The following is a 25,057-nucleotide window of genomic DNA, read 5'->3' as shown; positions in this document are numbered from 1 at the left end:
TTGTGCATTGGATGTGTTTTATCTTCATTGGTTTTAATTTTCTGTATTGATTTCTTGATGTAGGGATTTTCATTTTTGTTGTATTTATTTGTTTTATAGGTATTTGTTTGTGAAACTTTTTATTTGCCTTGTTCATTAATATCCTAGTTGGCTACACTTCATTTCTATATTTTTGTGTTTTTTTGTCTCTTATTTCACTTCCTGTCTTTATGTAGTTTCCTGTGCAGTTGCTCTATGAAGGTGGGGTTCAGGCAACGCTGCATAATGTCAGGATGGCACCTATGCTGCCCCCTCTTGGCGTGGAAGTCTTTAGACGCTTTACACCTGCTTCACTAGAGGGAATCCAACAGCGACATGAAGCTGAAGAGAAAGAGGATCAGAGAAGGAAGGAAAAGAACATTGAGGTATATAACATATTGATTGAAAACTAATCAACTGACTGTCAATTAACATTATACTGTAAATTGTGAATAACTGAACAAATGTGACTGCTGGATGACATCAACCCACTTGGACGTGACACATGATGTGATTAGGAAAAACAGAAGAGCCTCAGAATTAGCTGAAATGTTTCTGATATGCTTCCTCTCTCACTGGCAGGTAGCGGAGGAAGATCTTCCTAAACCAGCAAGTGACCTTGAGGCTGGGAAACCCCTCCCATTCATCTATGGAGAGCCCCCCGCTGGGCTCCTCAACAGCCCATTGGAGGAGCTGGATCCCTTCTATCAATCACACAAGGTTTCTGTTGAGATAGATCATGTGATGAGGTCATGAAGGTTACAGTCATAGTTGTTGTTTTTTCTTGAGTCATTCACAGTGCTTTTGTTTTGTTGATTTAATAAAGTTCTTTTGTATGATTCTCTGTCTGCAGACGTTCATCGTGCTCAGTAGAGGAAACATCATCTACAGGTTTAATGCTGAACCCGCCTGTTTCCTGCTCAGTCCATTCAGTCGTTTGAGAACCTTCGCCATCAGGATACTCATCCATTCATATCCTTTGTGGTGTCACGCATCCGTGTTCTTCATTTTATCAAAAAGAGTGAAAAAGACATTTAAAAGAATCAAAAGCTATTCACCATCAGCCAACCAGGAAGCAGTGCCGGGGGATTTCATTGTTGCTCCTGATGAATATACAGATAACTTTGATTGTATCTGGATCAATAGCTGTGCCACGAAGTGATCAACAGGATATTGATCAATTATTATCTGATCATGTTCCTTAAAATAGAAAACTTTATTCAGCTTATTCATCATGATGACGATTATGACAAACTGTGCTTTCATGACGATGAGTGATCCGCCGTCTTGGAGCAAGACTGTGGAGTGAGATACACACCCACACCCACACACACACACACACACACACACACACACACACACACACACACACACACACACACACACACACACACACACACAAACACACATACAAACACCTTATATTTTGACATTTGAAGTTTTTGTTTTGTGTAACAGATACGTGTTTACATTCATCTACACGTTTGAAGCAACAATCAAAGTTTTGTCACGAGGATTCTGCGTCGGAGACTTCACCTTCCTCAGAGACCCGTGGAACTGGCTCGACTTCATGGTCATCAGCATGGCGTAAGCAAGAATAAATCCTGATAGGTAGCACACCCATGATGCTGGTGGCTATGTGATGATGCTGGTGGTGGTGATGGTCATTATGATGATGCTGGTGATGATGAAGATGATGAGTCATGATGACGTGTCTGTGTTTCAGATATCTGACAGAGTTCGTGGATTTGGGAAACGTTTCTGCGTTGCGAACGTTCAGAGTTCTTCGAGCACTGAAGACCATCACAGTCATCCCTGGTTAGTTAGTGTTTAACATTTTATGCTGAATTTAACACCTTCAGCCTTCCTTAAAGAGCAAGTTCCCCCAAAAGTGAAAATCCACTGATTCTCTACTCTGCACTATGATGGAGGGGGGGGGGGGGTGAAGTGTTCCACAACACACTTTTGGAGTTTCAGGGATAAACAGCATTGCAGCAGTATCTGATACAATTGAGGTAAATGTTTCAGGTTCAGCTCAAGGTGTGTTTGACTTGATGCAGCGCTTACTTAACGTGATGCATGCTAGGCCAAACGCAATGCATTGTGGTTAGAATTGTTGTCTAGTTATAGATAGTCATTGATATTTATGCAAAAACACAAGGATTTAAAAAACCTCTGTTTTATTTGTAATGAAAAAAGCAAACACTGCGAGATCGGTGGTTGTTCTCGTCTCACTGATGCTTCAAGAAGTACAAAAAGTCAGACTTGACGTCTGCATTGTTTCACTACTTCGCTACAGCCGCCGACAGGTCATGTCGGTAATATCAGGTCAGACACAGCCAGACCAAGTCCAAGTCAAACACACCTTCAGTCTCTTTTGATAAGTTGTTGATTTTCATCCATCTGATTGGTCGGTGAGTATTATCCTGCCCCCTCCTCAGGTCTGAAGACGATTGTCGGAGCTCTCATCCAATCAGTGAAGAAGCTTGCTGATGTCATGATCCTGACGGTGTTCTGCCTCAGTGTCTTTGCTCTGATCGGTCTGCAGCTCTTCATGGGAAACCTGAGACAGAAGTGTGTCCTGATACCTCCGTTGCTTAGGAGCAACTCTTCTGATGTTGATCCTGAAACCTTTTACCTTGGCAACATCACCCTCAGCAACCAAACCTGTGGCAATGACACAGAAACCAGCAATTTTGATTTCTATGAGTATATCAACAGCCCAGGTCTGTATTATTGATTTTACAAAAAACCTTTTGCCATCAAACAATTTTCTTTTTTCATATTTGTCTTTTTATTTCGGACAGAAAATCATTACTTCCTTCCTGGAAACATGGATGCTCTGCTCTGTGGAAACAGCTCTGATGCAGGGTACGTTTCCATGACGATGATCGTGGTGATGATGACACTGATAATATTGATGATGATGATTTTTAGGATATGAATGAGGTGATGATGATAGTCATTAATGATGATGTGATCAGGGTCTGTCCGGAGGGTTTCATGTGTCTAAAAACGGGTAGAAATCCAAACTACGGCTACACCAGCTATGACTCGTTTGGTTGGGCGTTTCTGGCTCTGTTCAGACTCATGACCCAGGACTTCTGGGAAAATCTCTTCCAGCTCGTAAGTAAGCAGCGCAGATCAGCGAGATGTCATCACTGGTTACAACTATCACCTGGTGCTCTCTCTCACCTGTCTCTCTCTCTTCAGACATTGAGAGCAGCAGGTAAAACCTACATGATCTTCTTTGTGGTCGTCATCTTCCTGGGCTCGTTTTACCTCATTAACCTGATCCTGGCGGTGGTTGCAATGGCATATGCTGAGCAGAATAAGGCCACACTTTCTGAGGCAAAACGTAAAGAGGAGGAGTATGCTGAGATCCTGGAAGCGCTGAAGAAGAGAGACGAGGTCGTCAGAGCTGACGGACTAACACAAACAACATGAATGAAGAGTGAAACACATTGAAACATAAATAGACTCAACATAGATTCAACATAGATAGAACATTCATACAAAATTGATACAACAGAGATACAACGTAAATATTACTTTTATTAACACTGTTGTTGCAGGAGGCGGCCTGCATGGAGGTGCTTTCAAAATCACACAACCCAAATGAAACGCAGAGTCATGATCAAGACCACACTGCCATAGAAGGTATCACACACACACACACACACGCACACACACACACACTGTCTGTCAGATCCTGGAATGAAACTCTTTAGAACTGTAGATCTTTGGTTTGTTGCTTGTTTGGTTGTAATTGTTGACTTTTATTTTCCCATTTATTTTCCCATCACCACAGTGTAGATTTTGATGTAGGGAATGTAGCACAGAAGCCTGAGTGAAGGTCGGAACAAAGAGAATTGATGAACCTCATGTTTCATTTATTTCAGATTTTGAGGATGACCAGAGGCCGTGTCCCGCGTGTTGGTATGCCTTCGCTGACGTCTTCTTGAAGTGGAACTGCTGCGGCTGCTGGAGGTGGCTGAAGCAGCGGCTCAACACCATCGTCATGGACCCGTTTGTTGACCTCGGCATCACCTTGTGCATCGTTCTCAACACGGTCTTCATGGCCTTGGAGCATTATCCAATGACGGAGGAGTTTGAGGAGCTGCTGAGCATCGGGAACCTGGTGAGTGAAGAAAAGTCCTGACATTGCTCATCACATGACCACAGCTGTTTGACAGCAGCAGGTTTCATCAGTCACCAGAGTCATGATATCACAGTCACCCTGTTGACCTCTGATTCTACAGGTTTTCACAGGGATCTTCACAGCTGAGATGGTCTTCAAACTTCTGGCCATGGACCCATTTTACTACTTTCAGGTCAGACTTCCTGTCTGTTTGGCTAAGTGATGTTGAGTGGCAACTGTTACCATGTTGATGAGTTTCTTCTCTGTTGTCATGGAAATAGGTGGGCTGGAACATCTTTGACAGCATCATTGTCACCATGAGTCTGGTGGAGCTGGGACTGGCTGATGTTCAGGGCCTGTCTGTGCTGCGCTCATTCCGATTGGTCAGTAGGGTTTCATCGTTACCTGTCTTTATTCTTATCCCCTCACCCTGCTCTCACATGCTTTGCTCTCTGTCTTGTGTCCAGATGCGAGTCTTTAAGCTTGCCAAGTCGTGGCCAACCCTCAACATGCTGATTAAGATCATCGGGAACTCTGTGGGGGCTCTGGGGAACCTGACTCTGGTTCTAGCGATCATTGTCTTCATCTTTGCCGTCGTTGGTATGCAGCTGTTTGGGAAGAACTACAAAGATTGTGTCTGTCGCATCGCAGAGGACTGTAAACTTCCTCGTTGGCACATGAACGACTTTTTCCACGCATTCCTCATCATCTTTAGAGTCCTGTGTGGAGAGTGGATCGAGACCATGTGGGACTGCATGGAGGTCTCAGGTCAGGCCATGTGTCTGATTGTTTTCATGATGGTCATGGTCCTCGGAAACCTAGTGGTGAGTTACTGCAGGCGGTAAGTTAACCTGAGGTACTGAATTGCTTCCAGGTCTGGTTTCAGGGCCTGAATCTTTTCCTGGTCCGGTTTCAGGTCCTGAATCTGTTCCTGGCCCTGCTGCTTAGCTCGTTCAGTGGAGATAACCTGGCAGCTCCAGAAGATGAGGGAGAAAATAATTTGCAGATTGCAATAAATCGGATCAACAGGGCTGTGTCCTGGACAAGGTCTGGGATTGTGGAGTATATCCGGACTCTGATGGGGAAGAAGAACCATGAACAAGAACACATCGGTAGGGTTAATGTAACCAGACCAGGAACTTTTATGAATTTTTCATCCATTTATGCTTGTTGTGGTTTAACATCAATGTTTATTTTTTGTTCCAGGTGTGTCAAAAAAAATGACGCATAATTTTTATAATTACTTTACAGGAGTTGATGGTGAGGATGATGACAAGATCTCAAAAGAGATTTTACCTTTGACCTCTGTGACATCAGACCAACAACTGTCAGAGATAAACAGCCTCAGCTGTAGTCATGACGATGTGAAAACATCGATCACCTTCCTGAGGGTGCCCATTGCCAAGGCAGAGTCCGAATCGGAATCTGAGACATCTGAAAATGAAGATGAGGAGGGTGACGAGGAAGATAAAGAAAACCATTCCCAAGTAAATATAAGTTCCTGTCAATGTTTGTTCAATAGGAAATCCACAAATGACCCCAGAAAGTTGCAGTGCAAGGGGAAATATGGATACAGAAATAAAAATTGAAATATTATATACAATAACGTAGAACTAATGCGATACATACCCAAGGCTGTATAAACATTTTTTTGCAATATAGAGATGAGGATAAAGTTGTGTTATTGTGCAATTTGTTCATTCTTTGTAATAAAATTCTTTGTTGGTGCCACAGCTCCTGATGCCAACTCCCCAGCATCACAGCAAAGAATATGACACAGGCCACTACTGACCATAACCATTACATCCGTAGCAGCCTAATGCACACGTTAAAAGACCTGAGCCTCAGAAAAAACCTCATGCCCTGTCCCTTCCTGTCCAGGGACACAGTGTTTTCTGACCAGTGAAGTTTGTTATTTGAATGCATCCCCAGATGAAGGGATGGGAGGAAGGGAAGGTGAGAGGAGTGTGGGGGGAGGGGAGGTACATCTGTTCATTAAAAACGAAGTGTCAGCTAAAGAGCAGTCATGGTACGGACAAATCATGTCCCCGATAAAGAAAGTGTCTCTGGGCTGTAAGTCTCCGCTGCTCCAACATGTGGTGTGTCCCCACAGGCAGGTTTACATGGTGCTCAGAGACACCGGAGACTTGAACCGGTTTGAATATGTTTTGTTTCAACAACGGAAACTATCGAATCTTTGGTGTAGAAGGTCTTTTACTCCGATCCTGTCCGGAGAGGAAGCGCGAGGAGCCAAAAGGTTTCAGAGAAACTTTTGAATATTTCTGGTGTAATCAACACCTGTGTCCAACAGTGGTGGGACTTTGGCAAGACTCAGATTAAACAGCCGAGTTTACTCGTAATGTCACTAGAAATATAACAATAATAATAATAATACTTTTTATTTATAGAGCACTTTTCACAGTACTCAAAGACACTTTACAAACATTAACATTAACATTAAAAGCTACACACTAAAAACATAAAGCACACAACATACATCACACATTAAAAGCAGGTCTGAAAGGGTGAGTTGTGATTTGTGATTTGAACATTGTGGGATTGGTGCAGTCTCGGATGTCTTTGGGGAGAGAGTTCCAGGGGGTGGGGGGGGGGGCAGCTCCAGGTCCGGTGCTTGGTCCTGAGTCGATGGGACAGGAGATCAGCATCAGAGGAGCGGAGCCAATGGGATGGAGTGCCGTGGTGGAGCAGGTCGGTGAGGTAGGGGGGGTTATGGAAACCCTTGTGAGTGAGGACAAGGACTTTGTATTGGATGCGTTGTGGGACGGGGAGCCAGTTCGGGTTAGGGGTGATGTGATCACAGCGGGAGCGGGAGTCAGTGAGCAGGCGAGTTTTTGTGGCATGAGGTTTTGGTCCTGAGCCTTCGGCCAGAGGGAAATGGCTTGAAGAGTCCATGTCCAGGCTGGGAGGGGTCGGCCACTATCTTACCTGCACGCCTCAGAGTCCTGGAGAAGGAACAGGTCCTGGAGAAGGAACAGGTCGCAGCCGAGCAGCTTCTCTGCTGCAGTCTGGCCCGGTCCTTTGCTGTAGCTGCAGTGAACCATATGGTGATGAATGAGGTGGCAGGTGTACAAGTTCACCATCATCGGCTTCGGCAGGGTTAGTTTCCTCAGCTGCTGCAGGAGGTACATCCTCTGCTGGAGGTGGTGAAGGAGACAACATGTTCAGCTCCCACTCCAGGTCTTGGGTGCTGAAGGTGTCCAGGAGGCAGAATGACTCCACCGTGTCCGCTGGAGAGTCTCACAGGTTGCTGGAGGGACTTGGCTCTTCCTGAGGTCGGCGCAACAGGTTGTTGTTGGCGCATCAGGTCACAGGTTGGTCGATCTCCCAGCTGTATGCATAGATACGTCTGATGAGGGTGATGTCGTGTGGAACCTCAGGAGCTTGACGGACTGGTGACTAGAAGTGTCTGTGTACATGGAGAAGAACAGAGGAAAAATTACGCAACCTTGTAGTGATCCGGTGCTGATAGGGGGGGGGGTCAGAGACGTGTTTCCCCAGGTTCACGCGCTAGCAGGGTTCGAGCGGGGGGGTGGTAATGTCTTTGAGTTGGGACAGGACAAGGTGCTCAAAACGCTTCATTACCACTGAAGTCAGGGCAACAGTTCTGTAGTCAATCAATCAATCAATCAATCAAATTGTATTTGTGTAGCCCATATTTAATAAGTAATTAAGTTGTGTGGTCCAAATGAATACAGACTTATGACTATTATAAGTCATAATGACTATTATGGGGGGGTGGACAGCTTGTTCTCAGCCACGGGACAAATTTAAGAGCAGGAGTGGCAATTTTATTTTGAGATAAGAATGATTATAATTTTTATTATTATTCATTTCTTTATGTTATTTGATTGGTTATAACATGTATTTAATGTGTTCAGTGTGACGAGTCGTCGTTCTGCAGCACAGTACAGACAGCTCCTGATATCAAAGAGGATGAAGATGATCAAGATCATGAGTCAAACACACCTGAGGACTGTTGTACCACCAGTATGAACACACACACACACACACACTCACACACACACACACACATGCCCTGTGATTGACTGATTTAGATAAATCATGTGTTTTCATATTTCAGAGTGCTATCATAGATGTCCGTTCCTGGACATAGACCCTTCCCAGGGCAGAGGCAGGGTCTGGTCTAACTTCAGGAGAACGTGTTTCTCCATCGTGGAACACAACTACTTTGAGACTTTCATCATCTTCATGATTCTGCTGAGCAGTGGAGCGCTGGTAAATATGATTATTGATCACTAATCAAACATGCTGAGTTTCAGTTGATTGTGTGAATTCATGTGTTTGTTTTATTGTATTTGTTCAAAAGAATGTTAAAACATATTTTTTTATACTTCTCCCGGAGTTGGTTGGTCTGTTTGATCTGGTCACGTGACTGATCTTATTGGTTCTCAGGAATGTGTACAGTGTGATTACTAACTTGTGAAGACAACATGGCTTCAATTGCTAACAGTGGACTACAAACTGACTACTAACATGGCTGCCATGCTTTACCAAGGTGAGATGTTGTTTAACTTTTCAACTCTGAAATAACCTTCATAAATCTTCAATAAACGCAAATATGACAATGTTGATGTAATAACACAAAATCAAAAAAACGACATTTTAAAATAATTAAATGAGTGGAAAAAACATACACAGTTTAAATCTTTATTCAAAGTTTTTCAGGCATCAGATCATCTACAAACAAAGAAAATAAAATCACAAAGAAAAGGAGGGCAGATGATGAGGGCGCAGCCTCTGTAGTTTGGAGCAGGTCTCTTCAGGAAGTGAAGGTCACCTCACAGGGTGACCTTCACGGGTTACAGGTTTGTTCCAGTGTTGGAAGATGAGTTCCTACCCTGAGATACCTCCCAAGTCAAATTCTGAGAGGTCAAAGTCATCGTCCAATTAAAGATCTTTTCAGTTTGTACTGACATGATGATTGCAGGACAAATGAATGCAGGTAGCTGCAGTGAAGATACTATAATGTCAACAATGAAAGGCTGCAAGAAGCAATGACCAAAAAATGATGGAACATAAAGAAAAAGTCAAAGACGAAATGACAAAAATATAATACCACATGCTCAGAGAAAGAGAGAAACACTGGTATTCAAAACTCAAACATACAACGACCAAGAGCAGGAAGTAAAACAAAAACACATAAGGAATGTAATGACAAATTATATTACTGGAGTAAAGTAGAACATTCATGCTCACATCTTTTCAGTTAGCTGTTTTTTTTTTAAACAGTCAGGTTACATCAAGCCCGTTGTTGTTTTTTAGTTGAACGATAATCAATGATCTTTGTTTCCATGTGACCCTGACACTGAGAGTTAAGGGCGATAACCGTTTTCTCATTGTGAACAGGCATTCGAGGACATTTACTTGGAGCAGCGACGGGTGATAAAGATGGTTCTGGAATATGCAGACCAGGTGTTCACCTACGTGTTTGTAATCGAGATGCTTCTCAAGTGGATCGCATATGGATTCAAGACCTACTTTACCAACGCATGGTGCTGGCTGGACTTCGTAATCGTAGATGTAAGAACAGGATCAATAAACATACTGATACAATTATCAAGTGGTCATCTGCGTATGTCACCAGGTGTGTTATGTCTTGCAGGTATCTCTGGTATCACTGACAGCAAACATCCTGGGATACTCAGATCTGGGAGCCATTAAGTCTCTAAGGACTCTTCGAGCTCTGAGGCCCTTGAGGGCCCTGTCCCGCTTTGAGGGGATGAGGGTGAGACAGGCACTTTAAAGCTTGACATGAAGACAGACACGGGCATCAGAGGTTGACCTGTCACCCTGCTGAACGATTTCACTAACATCATTTAGCTACAAAGTTTGAGGTTCAAACATCCTCTGGTTCAGATTTACTCTCTTTAACTGTTTGTTTTCGTGTTGTCCGTCTGTCCCATTCTCCTGAATGCGAAATCTCAAGAAAACCGGAAATTAATTTCTTCAAATGTGGTACAAATATTCACTTGGACATAAGGTTGACCCGAATAGAACTTGGAGGCCACAGGTCAAAGTCACTACGACCTCACAAAGCAAATTTCTTTCCATGTTTATGCGATATCTTCGAAACGACTTGAGAGAATTCTTTTGAGTAAAGAAACTGCACCGGTTGGTGGAGGCAAACAACCAAAGTGCCGTAATTCTAGTTTTTTCTAAAGAGTGTTTTTTTAATATTTTGAATTAGTTTCAATAATGTTTCAACTTTTTCCGTTCATTTTATTATTATATTTATTTTATTCCACTTTTATATTGTTTTTCTTCCTGTTACAACTTGTTGATTGACCTGTCTGTCTGCAGGTGGTGGTGAACGCTCTGGTCGGAGCCATCCCGTCGATCTTCAATGTTCTTCTCGTCTGTTTGATCTTCTGGTTGATCTTCAGCATCATGGGAGTAAATCTGTTTGCAGGAAAGTTTTATTACTGTTTCAACGTCACCTCAGCAGAGAGGTTTTATCCTGATGACGTCAGTAACAAGACCGAGTGTCTCGCACTGATCAACGCAAACTCCCATGACGCTCGCTGGAAGAACCTGAAGGTCAACTTCGACAATGTGGGGATGGGCTACCTGTCGCTGCTGCAAGTGGTCAGCCAACACGCCACGTCACATACACACTGAGTTCCTTGTATGAAAAATAAATATATTTACATATTCAATAATCAAACTCAGATTATCTATATTTATACTCAAATAATCAAAAATTTAAACCAGATATTCAATAATTGATCGCAGAAGATTAACAATCAATCTCAGATAATCAATTCATAAATTGATCTGAATAAAATCTTGATCTTTTTCAGGCCACATTCAAAGGCTGGATGGACATCATGTACGCAGCAGTGGACGCCAGAGACGTTCGTATAAACTCACAGACACTGACACAAGGGAACAAAACACACATCGGATCACGATTACAAAATGATTCAAGTTGAAAATCTTAACTGATAAACATTGTTTATTTGGTTGAGAACAAATGACGTAGAAACGAACAATGGAAACTGAAACCATGGACATGAGGACTGGATTCAGAACCAGTCTGAACGTCCCAGTGACCTCCTCAGGAGTCAGGGAGGAGGAGCAGGTAGCTCCTCATGCTACCAGCAGTGAGGAGGAGCAGGACACAGAACTAGAAGGAGTCAGGGAGGAGGAGGAGCAGGTAGCTCCTCATAGTACCAGCAGTGAGGAGGAGCAGGACTAGAAGGAGTCAGGGAGGAGGAGCAGGTGGCTCCTCATGCTACCAGCAGTGAGGAGGAGCAGGACACAGAACTAGAAGGAGTCAGGGAGGAGGAGCAGGTAGCTCCTCATGCTACCAGCAGTGAGGAGGAGCAGGACACAGAGCTAGAAGGAGTCAGTGAGGAGGAGCAGGTAGCTCCTCATGCTACCAGCAGTGAGGAGGAGCAGGACACAGAACTAGAAGGAGTCAGGGAGGAGGAGCAGCAGGTAGCTCCTCATGCTACCAGCAGTGAGGAGGAGCAGGACACAGAACTAGAAGGAGTCAGGGAGGAGGAGCAGCAGGTAGCTCCTCATGCTACCAGCAGTGAGGAGGAGCAGGACTAGAAGGAGTCAGGGAGGAGGAGCAGGTGGCTCCTCATGCTACCAGCAGTGAGGAGGAGCAGGACACAGAACTAGAAGGAGTCAGGGAGGAGGAGCAGCAGGTAGCTCCTCATGCTACCAGCAGTGAGGAGGAGCAGGACACAGAGCTAGAAGGAGTCAGTGAGGAGGAGCAGGTAGCTCCTCATGCTACCAACAGTGAGGAGGAGCAGGACACAGAACTAGAAGGAGTCAGGGAGGAGGAGCAGGTAGCTCCTCATGCTACCAGCAGTGAGGAGGAGCAGGACACAGAGCTAGAAGGAGTCAGGGAGGAGGAGCAGGTAGCTCCTCATGCTACCAGCAGTGAGGAGGAGCAGGACACAGAACTAGAAGGAGTCAGGGAGGAGGAGGAGCAGGTAGCTCCTCATAGTACCAGCAGTGAGGAGGAGCAGGACTAGAAGGAGTCAGGGAGGAGGAGCAGGTGGCTCCTCATAGTACCAGCAGTGAGGAGGAGCAGGACTAGAAGGAGTCAGGGAGGAGGAGCAGGTGGCTCCTCATGCTACCAGCAGTGAGGAGGAGCAGGACACAGAACTAGAAGGAGTCAGGGAGGAGGAGCAGGTAGCTCCTCATGCTACCAGCAGTGAGGAGGAGCAGGACACAGAGCTAGAAGGAGTCAGTGAGGAGGAGCAGGTAGCTCCTCATGCTACCAGCAGTGAGGAGGAGCAGGACACAGAACTAGAAGGAGTCAGGGAGGAGGAGCAGCAGGTAGCTCCTCATGCTACCAGCAGTGAGGAGGAGCAGGACACAGAACTAGAAGGAGTCAGGGAGGAGGAGCAGCAGGTAGCTCCTCATGCTACCAGCAGTGAGGAGGAGCAGGACTAGAAGGAGTCAGGGAGGAGGAGCAGGTGGCTCCTCATGCTACCAGCAGTGAGGAGGAGCAGGACACAGAACTAGAAGGAGTCAGGGAGGAGGAGCAGCAGGTAGCTCCTCATGCTACCAGCAGTGAGGAGGAGCAGGACACAGAGCTAGAAGGAGTCAGTGAGGAGGAGCAGGTAGCTCCTCATGCTACCAACAGTGAGGAGGAGCAGGACACAGAACTAGAAGGAGTCAGGGAGGAGGAGCAGGTAGCTCCTCATGCTACCAGCAGTGAGGAGGAGCAGGACACAGAGCTAGAAGGAGTCAGGGAGGAGGAGCAGGTAGCTCCTCATGCTACCAGCAGTGAGGAGGAGCAGGACACAGAACTAGAAGGAGTCAGGGAGGAGGAGGAGCAGGTAGCTCCTCATAGTACCAGCAGTGAGGAGGAGCAGGACTAGAAGGAGTCAGGGAGGAGGAGCAGGTGGCTCCTCATGCTACCAGCAGTGAGGAGGAGCAGGACACAGAACTAGAAGGAGTCAGGGAGGAGGAGCAGGTAGCTCCTCATGCTACCAGCAGTGAGGAGGAGCAGGACACAGAACTAGAAGGAGTCAGGGAGGAGGAGCAGGTAGCTCTTCATGCTACCAGCAGTGAGGAGGAGCAGGACCCAGAACTAGAAGGAGTCAGGGAGGAGGAGCAGGTAGCTCCTCATGCTACCAGCAGTGAGGAGGAGCAGGACATAGACCTAGAAGGAGTCAGGGAGGAGGAGCAGGTGGCTCCTCATGCTACCAGCAGTGAGGAGGAGCAGGACACAGAACTAGAAGGAGTCAGGAAGGAGGAGCAGCAGGTAGCTCCTCATGCTACCAGCAGTGAGGAGGAGCAGGACACAGAACTAGAAGGAGTCAGGGAGGAGGAGCAGGTAGCTCCTCATGCTACCAGCAGTGAGGAGGAGCAGGACTAGAAGGAGTCAGGGAGGAGGAGCAGGTAGCTCCTCATGCTACCAGCAGTGAGGAGGAGCAGGACCCAGAACTAGAAGGAGTCAGTGAGGAGGAGCAGGTAGCTCCTCATATAATTTCTGGGGTCTTTGAAGCAGGATTTGTTTTTACTCATATTTTTATTATTCAACAGTTTGATTCTTGTTGTTAAATATGAGGCTCTGCTGTCAGTCAAACTTGTCCTTGTCTGTGATTGGTCAAATGTAATGCTAAATGGTAGTTGTAGTTATATAGTGCTTTTATAGTCTTCTAGGCCCCATTGACAGATCACTTTAAAATAAGTTACTTCTTTACATCAAATTCTTTGGACTGAGTCCAGGGACCTCATTTATAAAACAGTGTGTAAGATATATACTGAAAGTGGACTTGTTTACAAAGGCAGAAAATGGCATTCATAAAACCTTGCGCATGCAAACCTGTTTGCTTGATAAATCACACTTCACCTGCAGTCATCTGTTCTGTTGCCTTTTGGTAATTGTATTTCCGTTTAAAGCAAAAAGTAACAAACATGTCCATGTTCAAGCGTAATGTCACAGGAGGTATCGATGCCCCATTCTACAAACATGTCCACTAGTTCATTGAGACAAAAACGAGCCTCAGTCCCCTCCCTCCTTCCTTCTATCTTCTGGTCATCATCTGACCAATAAAAAAACAAATAACAATAAATTCAAAACACATTTGGTATAGTGTTGATTTGACATGAATTATAAAAAATCAAAATCATCCAAATTAATTACCAATCTTGTGAGAATAAATTTCATAAAAAGCACAAAGAGTTGGCTGTAACACAGTGAGTATGACAGAGAGGACGGTGCCTGAATAAAAAAGTGATCCGAATTAAAGCTGGAGGCAAAATAAAAATTGCGTCTCATCGTCAGATGTGATGGGACTTGTCTTATCACCTATATAATAATCCATAACTGCAGGATTATTCAATTTAGAGGCAGTTTGCAATTATATATCTAAATGATTAATAGAGGCTCTACATAGAAGGGTAAGTATTTTACAGTGTTTATCACACACGGACCTGTCAGCTACTGAACCATTGTGTGTTTGTACTGGTTTGGTTCTGTTGGGTCGGTCTGTGTGATAATGTAATAAAGTAATTCTGTAATACCGTAATACTGTAATAATGTAATACCGTGCTACTGGACTCAGTTCAACACAAAGATCAAAGCTCACAAATCTATAGAATCAATATAATGAGTCTTCAGTGTGCTCTGGAGCAAAAGTATCTCTATATAAAAAATACAGTTGTACTTGTGATACAGGCGCAGTGTTATAGAAGATATTATGAAAAACTGTTCTTTTTTTTACTTCATTTAACTATAATTCTGAGGACATTACCACAGGCCCAGCAAACAGGGTTAGAATAGACACTGATCTGGTTATTTCATATTACTAGTGGATCTTCATTCAGCGGTCATGAAACCAGCACTGGTAAAAAGTTTATTTATTTTAAAATAAAACTGACTTGACCATTGTCGTCATGGTGACCTTCTGTGTAGGTGGAGTCACAGCCGATGTACGAGGACAACCTGTACATGTACCTGTACTTTGTCTGTTTCATCATCTTTGGCTCCTTCTTCACTCTCAACCTCTTCATTGGAGTCATCATTGACAATTTCAACCAGCAGAAAGCAAAGATAAGTTTCTATTCACTGAAATAAAATGATTAACAATTTGAACGCTGGACGATGAGACGCACCTTTGTCTCCATGACGTCGCCATGACAAACATTCTGTTTCTGTCAGTTCATGTTTTTGTTTCTTTACATGGGAGGAACAGATCTTTTCATGACGGAAGAGCAGAAGAAATATTATAATGCCATGAAGAAACTGGGCTCCAAGAAACCTCAGAAACCTGTACCTCGCCCCAAGGTCAGGACCGCTACTTCAATTTTGTTGGCCTCCGACCATGAACACAGGTGTGACAAGTCAGGTAAAAGCAGGAGTGAAATGTTGTATATTCTATTTCTTGTAGAACAAGTTCCAGGGTTTGGTCTTTGACCTTGTGACAAAACAGTTTTTCGACATCTTCATCATGGTGCTGATCTGCCTCAACATGGTGACGATGATGGTGGAGACGGATGAACAAAGCGCAGGGAAAGAGATGGTCCTGTATTGGGTCAACCTCGTCTTCATCATCATTTTCACGACAGAGTGCTCTCTGAAGATCATCGCCCTCAGGCAGCACTACTTCGCTGTGGGATGGAATATCTTTGACTTTGTGGTCGTCATGTTGTCCATCGGAGGTGAGTCAGGGTCTGCTGATGTTTTCGTCTCATCATCCAAGAACGTTTTTTATAGTTAGAGACAAGATCTTAAAATGTTTTTTACATTTTACAAAAAGTAAAGTTGTAAATTTCAGTAGTTGATTTCAATACTGACATAAAGTCAAAGTCTACGTGTCCTCTTCATCCCTCCATCTATTCTCTCTTTCATCCATCCATTCTCACATTCTCCCCTTTATCCTTTCACACCTTCATCCCTCCCTCCTCTCTTACCTTCATTCCTACATCTTCACCATCATCCCTCTCTCACTTCACACCTTCAGGTCTCCTCCTCGCTGACATCATAGAGAAGTACTTTGTGTCGCCAACGCTCTTTCGTGTCATCCGATTGGCTCGTATCGGTCGAATTCTTCGTCTCATTCGTGGAGCAAAGGGAATCAGGACCCTGCTCTTCGCCCTGATGATGTCACTTCCTGCCCTCTTCAACATCGGCCTCCTCCTCTTCCTCATCATGTTCATCTTCTCCATATTTGGGATGTCAAACTTTGCATACGTGAAGAAGGAGGGCATGATAGACGACATGTTTAACTTTGAGAACTTTGGGAACAGTATGATCTGTTTGTTCATGATCACCACGTCAGCGGGATGGGACGGTCTGCTGAGTCCCATCATGAACACACCACCGGACTGCGACCCAGACATAGAGAACCCAGGATCCATGGTCCGAGGGAACTGTGGCAGCCCAGCGCTGGGTATTGTCTTCTTCACCACATATATCATCATGTCCTTCCTCGTGGTGGTCAACATGTTTATCGCCATCATCCTGGAGAACTTCAACGTGGCCACAGAGGAGAGCAGCGATCTGCTGTGTGAGGACGACTTCGAGATGTTTTATGAAACCTGGGAGAAGTTTGATCCCAACGCGTCACAGTTTATTCAGTACAGGTGAGTCCAACAGGTGAGTCCAACCTGCAGCACAACAGTCACAGTCTGTTTCTTATCTGGAGGATTATTAATCCTTTAGCTTGATCTGATTTAATCTTATCTGATCCGTCTGCTGTTCAAAAAATCGAATAATGTCTTGTGTCTAATTGTCTGTAATGGAATCTTATGGACTCTAATGATGTGTAATCGTCAAACCTTCTCTAATGGACCCTCCTGGCTCCTACAGTCAGCTGTCGGACTTCTGCGACATTCTGCAGGATCCTCTGAAGATTCCCAAACCAAACACTGTCAAACTGATCCGCATGGATCTTCCTCTGGTTCCTGGAGATAAGATTCACTGCCTGGATGTCCTGCTCGCTCTCACCGCACAGGTAAAATTATATTATATTGTATTATATTATATTATATTATATTATATTATATTATATTATATTATATTATATTATATTATATTTTATTATATTATATTATATTATATTATATTATATTATATTATTTTATATTATTTTTATATTATATTTTATTTTATTTCATTTTATTTTACTATATGTTCCAGGTGTTGGGTGATTCAGGAGCGATGGATTCTCTCAAAGCAAACATGGAGGAGAAATTCATGGCCAATAACCCATCCAAGGTTTATTCTATTTTCTCAACCTCAAGTTTAACCTCATTCTTATTATAAAATAAAAAATTATTTTACACAGAATCAAATTAAATCAAGTGATTCAATTGTACTTTGCACTCTTCTTTTGTTTTTAATACTCTTTCAAATTGTTGACGTGAATGATAAACATTCAGATGAAAGTTTTTTTAATGAAATATTTCTGAGGGGCTTTGACTGTTTAACACACTGTGCTGTATTAACAGGTAATAACTGTTTCTGACAGGTGTCATATGAACCAATCAGCAGCACCCTGAGGAGGAAGCATGAAGAGGTGGCGGCGATGGTCATCCAGAGAGCGTACAGGAAACACCTCCTGCGGCGGACGGTCAAAGTGGCGTCCTACAAATATCGCAAGAAGACAAGGGGGCATCAAGATGAGGATTTGTCTCTGGAGACAAAAGGACTTGTGTTTAAACGGATCAGTCAGCTGTACGGAGACAAGCAGGACTCTGCTGAGTCAGTGGCTCAGGTGGAGCTTCAGAGTGAGTTTCTCCTTCATGCTGCTCCTCCAGTCACTGCCCCGAACCTCTTGCATGAAGAGAACCTGAGAGAGTCAATCGTGTGATGAGGCCTTGTGTTAAATGTCTCTTCTCTTTTCTGCATTGTGTGAACTCACCTGTTTCCTGTCGGCAGACTCACAACTATTTAGCTTCAGAATCAGGAGACTAACGTTCATCAGGCTGAATATGTATCAATTCTGTTTCTCTTAAAAAATGTTTTATAACCTCGTCCTCATTTTCATCTGATACTTTTTAATCCTTTTTCTTAACCTCTGTGTTTGATTATAGACTAGTAATCTGTCGGGGTTGGCTTAGTGATCATTTTAAAAGGTTCTGATTTGTTCATGTTCAGAAGCTTCGTCTTTTAATGGAAATTTGTGTTGACCAATCATATGATGTTATTTGTATTAAAGAAACCAATCTGTACCAACAATAGATAATAAAAAATTATAATTCAAATTATTATTATGATAGTAAGAAATTATTCTTATTCTTATTCAAATAGAAGTTCAGAAGACACTTGTTTCCAAAAGTAAAACAAGGTAAACATAAGCTCAGCATAAAAAATTAAACTAGTTCTCAACCTTTTTGTTTTGTGACCTTTGACCTCAGATCCAAACAGAAAGTAATAACATGACTTTATGAACCAATCAATGAACCAGATTTATGCGTTCATTTTTAAACGAGCTGTTCAGTAACATCCATCATTCAGCTTAATTTAGTGTAGTTTTGTTTAGTTTAGGTCTAACTAACAGCATTCCCAATCCATTTCTTTGTGTCACGTCTTTGTTGATTTTTTTGTGTCTGGACGATGAGACACTGGATGCAGCATCACATCCTCAGGTCCGCACTTAAAACATACAGAGCACTACTGCCACCTTCTGGTGTGTGAGCTCACATTCACATTGATCACAAGTCAAGTGAGCTCATTCAATCAAAAGCTGATGCATAACAGGCCAGTTTTATTTGTATCATTAACACAAAATATCCATAGAAGAAGAATGCACTTATATAAAAGTAATTAATTATTGCAAATTGATCATAAAGACGAGAAGTTGCAGTTTCTTCATCCCTTGTCATCTCGCGTACCTCGGCTGGCAGTGGAGCCTCTGTACCGGGGGATCCGCAGAGCGAAGCACAATATTCATGGGAGGAAAACAGTGAGGACAACCATCGGGAAGACGAGGTCATAGAAAGTTCAATGAGTCAAACACAAAATGAGTTTAAAGTGAATGTTGGTCACACAGCCACTGGAGTGGCAGAGTCAGTGCTCATTGATGAGGAAGTTTCCAAACTGTCAATAAAAGAAAGATCCAGAAAACAAATTTGATTTATATAGCCCATATTCACAAATTATAGTTTGTCTCATAGATCTTAAAAAGGTGCAACATCCTCTGTTCTTAACCATAAACAAGAGTTAAACTATGAAAACCTTGCTCAACTTTGTGGCCAGAATATAAAATAAGGATGCCGACTGAGTACTTAGTTTCAACAAAATGACAAAGTTTATTTACAAAAATTGGAAACAATAATCAACCAAAACTATGGGAGTCTGGGGGTCTGGCCAAAAATAACAAAAGGTAAGGAAGTCTGGGCCGGCCCACAGGATCCGTAGGACCCAGAGCTTCCTCCACTAAACTAATATACCTGAAGGTCAGCGTAAAGTAGAAGCCTGAAAACTGGATTACCAGACCTCTGGCCTCGAACAATAAGAAACCTTAACAACGATGAAAAACATCATCATCATTATCAAGCTGCTGCTGCTGAGAGAGCCTCTTCTACACCCTCCATTAAATACTGGGCAGGGCCACACCTGTGAGGAGAGGAGAGCAAAGAGTAAAGGGGAGGTCAACTTTTTGGGAAAAATACGATACCAGATGTTCTATTTCATCGGCTGCCTTCTGAAGTAGAACAGCTCCTTCTCCAAGTTCGCTCGCATCAATGGCAAATTGGAATGGCTTCTCAAAATGTGGTGCTGCACGCACAGGGGCGTAAGTCATTAGGGTTCATGCTGCTGAAAAGCATGTTGACACTCATCAGACATCACACTAAGTTGTTCCCTGAGAGACGATGAATCCCCTTTGTGGGAAAATGTGGGCGAACCCCCACAATTACCAGTCCGGTAACCGATCTGACTCGAGGTACACAGTATGCAAAGGCACACCGAGAAAAAAAAAAAAAAAATCTTGCACCAGCACATTTGAGTCAACAGCAGACTCCACAGAGAGAGGCAGCAACTCACTCAAAATGAAGGACTGTGATGCTGCAGTATCCCTCCAAATTCTAATCAGGAATATGTCCCTTTCCCTAGTTAAGGACACAGTGCCATCCATACGGAACGGAACATGAATCTCCAGCTCAAACTGACCCTTCACAGGACACAGCTCAGACACTGGACTGGAAGTTTTAACTAAAGCAATAGATTTAGCACTTTTTCTTCTTCTTCTCCAAAGTGAGACAATGTGCAACAAAGAAACACCTGGACAGGGATGATCATTAAACCAAGTGTACACAACGGACCTCTCAAACGCTGGTTTATGGATGAGTACATTATCCTCAGCAAGAATCGCAGCATTAGACAACTACAGCCTTCTGTTCAGATAAGTGACAACCTGCTCAGGTAAACAGTTTTTAAACTCCTCGATAAGCACCAAGGATTTAAGATCCTCAAACGTTTTAACCTGCCACACTCAACACCTATGGTCAAATTATGTCTCTTTCTCACATGCAAATTCGACAAATGTTGGAGACTCATGTTTTTTATAATTGCTAAATTGTTGCAGCTATGCCTCTGTAACGAGCATGTATGCCCACAAAATACTGGATTTGCTAAACTCATAATGACGGCTGTCTTTAGGGTTAGTTTGCGACAGTGTTCTTCGTGCACACTCAGTGCTAGACCAGGAAAACTTTATTGAACGCGTCACACAAAATTCTGTGCCATATACAGCATCTCTTATTGGCTGTCATAATTCATCACACATCACCTGCTTCCACATAAACTAAAGCTGAAGTAATCTAGTAACAATTGAGAGCATATTTTACACACATAAGTCAACAAAAATGCTGCATAAACGTCCTGAGCTTTACCAGTGAGTACGCACCGCAGCAGAAGAGTCCAAAACTCTTTAGGCCACTTTAAAGTTGTTGCAACACACTCAAAGACTGTAAAATATCTATCGACATCTTTCTCTCAGAAAAGTGGAACATGGCGAATGTACTGACTCACATTGGAATATGGAACCTGCTCTGACAAGAACTGCAGACTCCATGGAGCCGTGATAGGGACACTGATAAAATCATCTGCAAAAAGTTCCATTACGCACGACAGTCAGTTTTAAACAGAAGAAAATTGAGAAATTAAAAACACTATCAACTCCCACAATCAAAACAAGAAAAACGCTCAGGAAGGCATCCACACAATTAACACTGGCAAACACTCTCTGTTTGTATTATTCCAAATAATAAGCAACAGAATGATGCACTCACATAACTGTTACAAAGTACCAACAACAAAAACTATTGAAGCAGTTAGAGTTGTTTTGGCGTTGTTGTTGTTGTTGTTGTTGCTGTTGTTAGGGAAAGGCTGTCAGTCAGATTGTTGTGTTCATCTTCTCTGTTGCCTGGGTGTTGGTCAGTCATTCATTTATTCAGGTTCCTGTGGTAAAACTCAACGTTTGACCTCGGATCAGTGACAGTTATGAATTTATTCAATTTCCTGTGATGTAACTCTGGATAACGTCTGACCTCGGATCAGTTTCAGTTCTGAATAAATTCAAACCTTTGCGAAGAAAAACATCAGTTTTTAAAAACAGTTTCACCCCTTTACATGTTAAAATCAGTAAATCTGATCTGCTTCACATACAGAAAATCATTTATTCCTCAACTGTGACGTTAAAATAAGATTTTAAAAAGCTGCTGCTTCATTTCACAAACAAACCAAAATGGTGTTTTTATGTTTGTGTTTTTCAGATCGTCAGATCTCATCTGCATGAAAACAAATTAAATCATAAAGAAAACATTTAAATCTGAGCTTAAATGTTTTGAGTCAAAGTTCAGCTCCGACTGTATGATTCTAAAATATTCAACAGCTAAGGATGAGTGGTCATTAATGACATAAATAAAAGCCCAGTTTTTAAATTACTAATTCAGGTTCGGGTTAGGGTAAAGTTAGGGGGTTAGGTTCTAAATATATATATATTGTTTCAAAACATGATCAGCTGATGAATGATATTGGATTAAATATCTAAACACTACCCTCTACTGGTAGAAAATTTGTATTATTCTATCATACAATAGATTCTACTGTTATATGATAATTTGTGCAAAAAATAAATGAATTCTACATTTAAAGAAAAAAATCTACTGTTATATGATAAATGCTGCTGTCAAAAAAAGGTTTTACTGTTTGAAATTAACCCGAACCCTATTAGTGAAAAAACGGAATCATTTTGTCAGATGATACATTCACAGTGGCTGTGGCTGAGGTGAAGAGCGGTCGTTCCCAAACACAAGGTCGGCAGTTCAATCCCCAGTCTTCCCCATCTGCAAGATACTGAACCCCCAACTGAGTAGATGTTTAAGATACTTATTCTAAGTCGCTTTGGTTCTGACATGTAATGTAAGTTACAAGAGTTAAAAGATTAAGTTTGACATTTAAAATAAATTCCACTGATAAGAATACACTCTAATGTTAAACAACACAATCTACTGTCAAAAATTGTACAAATTGTAAATTATTAATTCTACAGTAGAAAATATTTCTAATGATTAAATAATATCTTGTTGAGTTAGTTCTTTTAAGTAACATCTTAATTATAATTCATTTAAACGAAAACCTGGATTCATTTCTGTACTGACGTCACATTATAATGTTGTATACATGTTATTGTGAAGGTAAAACACACACACACAGGTTGTTTGTCCGTTTCATGTTTCTGTTGATGAATTTAATGAATTTAAATGAGTTTTCTGCTTTAAAAGTCTGAACTGAAAACATCACAGCACACTGAAGAACTGAACCTGAACCTGAACTGAACCTGGACCTGAACCTGAAGCAGAACCAGAACCAGAACCAGAACCAGAACCAGTACCAGAACTAGAACCTGAACTAGAACTTGAACTAAAACCTGAACTAGAACCAGCCATGAACAGAGGTGAGATCAGTGATTCAATAATTTTTTTAGAAACTGTTCCATGTTCAGTATATTTATTATGATTTTATATTTGTTACATCAATATTTGATTTGGTGGGGGGGGGGGGGCAGTGGCCGAGGGGTAGAGTCACCAGAAGGTTGGCGGTTCAAACCTCAATCCTCAGTCTTCATCATCATCATTAATATATTATATCTATGATATTTATATATATTATGTCTGTTTCTCACCTGTCTGTGTCAGTCATCCTCCTGCTGTCAGTCATGTGTGTGGGCGTGTCCTCTCAGCCAATCACAGAGAACCAGCGTCTGTTCTCGATCGCAGTTGGTCGAGTTCAGTATCTTCACCTGGTTGCTAAGAAACTCTTCAGTGACTTCGTAAGTGTGTGTGCGTGTGTTTTGTATAATTGTGTGTCTGTGTTGTGTAGGAGAACTCTCTACAGTCGGAGGATCACAGTGTGTGTGTATGTTGTGTATAATTGTGTGTCTGTGTTGTGTAGGAGAACTCTCTTCAGTTGGAGGATCAACGTCAACTCAACAAAATCTTTTTACAAGATTTTTGTCATTCTGATTATTTCTTGAGTCCGATCGACAAACACGAGACACAACGCAGCTCAGTGAGTACTGCACAGTAGTTCACAAAGTAATACACACAGTACTAGATAGTACTACACAAAGTAATAAAGACAGTACTACACAGTACTAGATTATACTGCACAAAGTAATACACAGTACAGTAAATTGAATTGAATTAGGACCCACATTAGAGTGAGTATCATTGATTGATGGTTAATTGATTCCTCTGGTCCAGGTTTTGAAGCTGTTATCGATCTCTTATCGATTGATTGAGTCCTGGGAGTTTTCCAGTCGCTTCCTGGTCGCAGGTTTCGCTGTGAGGACCCAGGTTACGTCCAAACTGTCGGAGCTGAAGACGGGACTCATGAAGCTGATAGAGGTGAGAACACATCTACACTCAGGTCAGATCTGATGAATCAGATCAGATGTCTGACTGACCACCTCACCCATCAGGCCAATCAGGACGGAGCAGGTGGATTCTCTGAGAGCTCGGTGATCCAGCTCACGCCGTACGGAAACTACTACCAGAGCGTCGGAGTCGATGAGTCATTCAGACGAAACTACGAACTGTTCGCCTGCTTTAAAAAGGATATGCACAAGGTGGGGGCACTGAAAATGTAATGATGATGTAATGATGTAATCATGATGTAATAATGACGACATCTGTGTTTACAGGTGGAGACGTATCTGACCGTGGCCAAATGCCGACTCTCTCCAGAAGCCAACTGCACCCTGTAGCCCCGCCTCTCCACCGCAAAGCACCTCCCCGCAGATGACATCATATGCATTCTGTAGCCCCACCCCCATGGTTGCCGCGCTAACTAGCATAAATGTTAGCCTCTGTTGGTTCTGCATTCCAAACTGATGATCTCATTGTGATATTGTCATACTGTCAGCAAATAAAGGGTTCATTCAATCATCAATCAATCATATTCACAAATCACAGTTTGTCTCATAGGGCTTTAACATGGTGAGACATCCTCTGTCCTTAACCCTCAGCAAGAGTCAGGACAAACTACTAAAAACCTTTTAACAGGTAAAGATACGTAGAAACCTCAGAGAGACACATGTGAGGATCCGTCTCCCAGGACGGACACAAGTGACACAGATGTCAAGTATCTGATGAGAAATACTATATATCAAGCAGTCCTGCTGCATCATAGTCTCTGGTCAGCAGCAAGATCATGATCCAGCATCAAGACCTGATCCACTATAGTCCACAGTTATTGTCCACTGCCACCAGTTAGAATCCATCATCAGCTGCCACCTCGGTCCTGGTTCACCACCATTATCTGATGCCAACGCAATAAAGGATCCTCCATTATTATTACGATCATCCCGCACGATATAGAATCCACCAAACTGGATCCACCACCGAGACCTCCGACACGCGATCCACAATTATAAT

The 25,057-nt window shown here is 42.8% G+C and overlaps 2 protein-coding genes across 2 annotated transcripts; both read left to right on the top strand.

The window, feature by feature from the left end:
• The first annotated feature begins 272 nt into the window (after positions 1–272).
• On the top strand, positions 273–17,985 carry scn4ab (sodium channel, voltage-gated, type IV, alpha, b). The gene is made up of 30 exons (XM_061089384.1): positions 273–404; positions 601–738; positions 872–990; positions 1,234–1,323; positions 1,477–1,605; positions 1,745–1,836; positions 2,460–2,744; positions 2,826–2,889; positions 3,003–3,144; positions 3,232–3,429; positions 3,594–3,678; positions 3,921–4,159; positions 4,281–4,352; positions 4,441–4,542; positions 4,627–4,983; positions 5,076–5,271; positions 5,414–5,646; positions 8,059–8,167; positions 8,262–8,416; positions 9,548–9,721; positions 9,804–9,926; positions 10,502–10,786; positions 11,002–11,055; positions 15,087–15,224; positions 15,354–15,458; positions 15,562–15,832; positions 16,135–16,756; positions 16,983–17,127; positions 17,313–17,390; positions 17,644–17,985. Exons 1-30 carry the CDS (start codon positions 273–275, stop codon positions 17,983–17,985), a joined length of 5,274 nt encoding a protein of 1,757 aa, XP_060945367.1.
• A 5,081-nt stretch (positions 17,986–23,066) lies between these two features.
• On the top strand, positions 23,067–24,387 carry gh1 (growth hormone 1). The gene is made up of 6 exons (XM_061089774.1): positions 23,067–23,076; positions 23,318–23,451; positions 23,574–23,690; positions 23,885–24,028; positions 24,103–24,249; positions 24,325–24,387. The coding sequence occupies exons 1-6, from the start codon at positions 23,067–23,069 to the stop codon at positions 24,385–24,387; spliced, it is 615 nt and encodes a 204-aa protein (XP_060945757.1).
• The last annotated feature ends 670 nt before the right edge of the window (positions 24,388–25,057 follow it).

The sequence above is a fragment of the Limanda limanda genome, chromosome 17 (genome assembly GCF_963576545.1).
Source record: "Limanda limanda chromosome 17, fLimLim1.1, whole genome shotgun sequence".
Taxonomy (NCBI): Eukaryota; Metazoa; Chordata; class Actinopteri; order Pleuronectiformes; family Pleuronectidae; genus Limanda; species Limanda limanda.
Note: the sequence above shows the minus strand (reverse complement) of the source record. Positions and strands in the feature narration are given on the sequence as shown.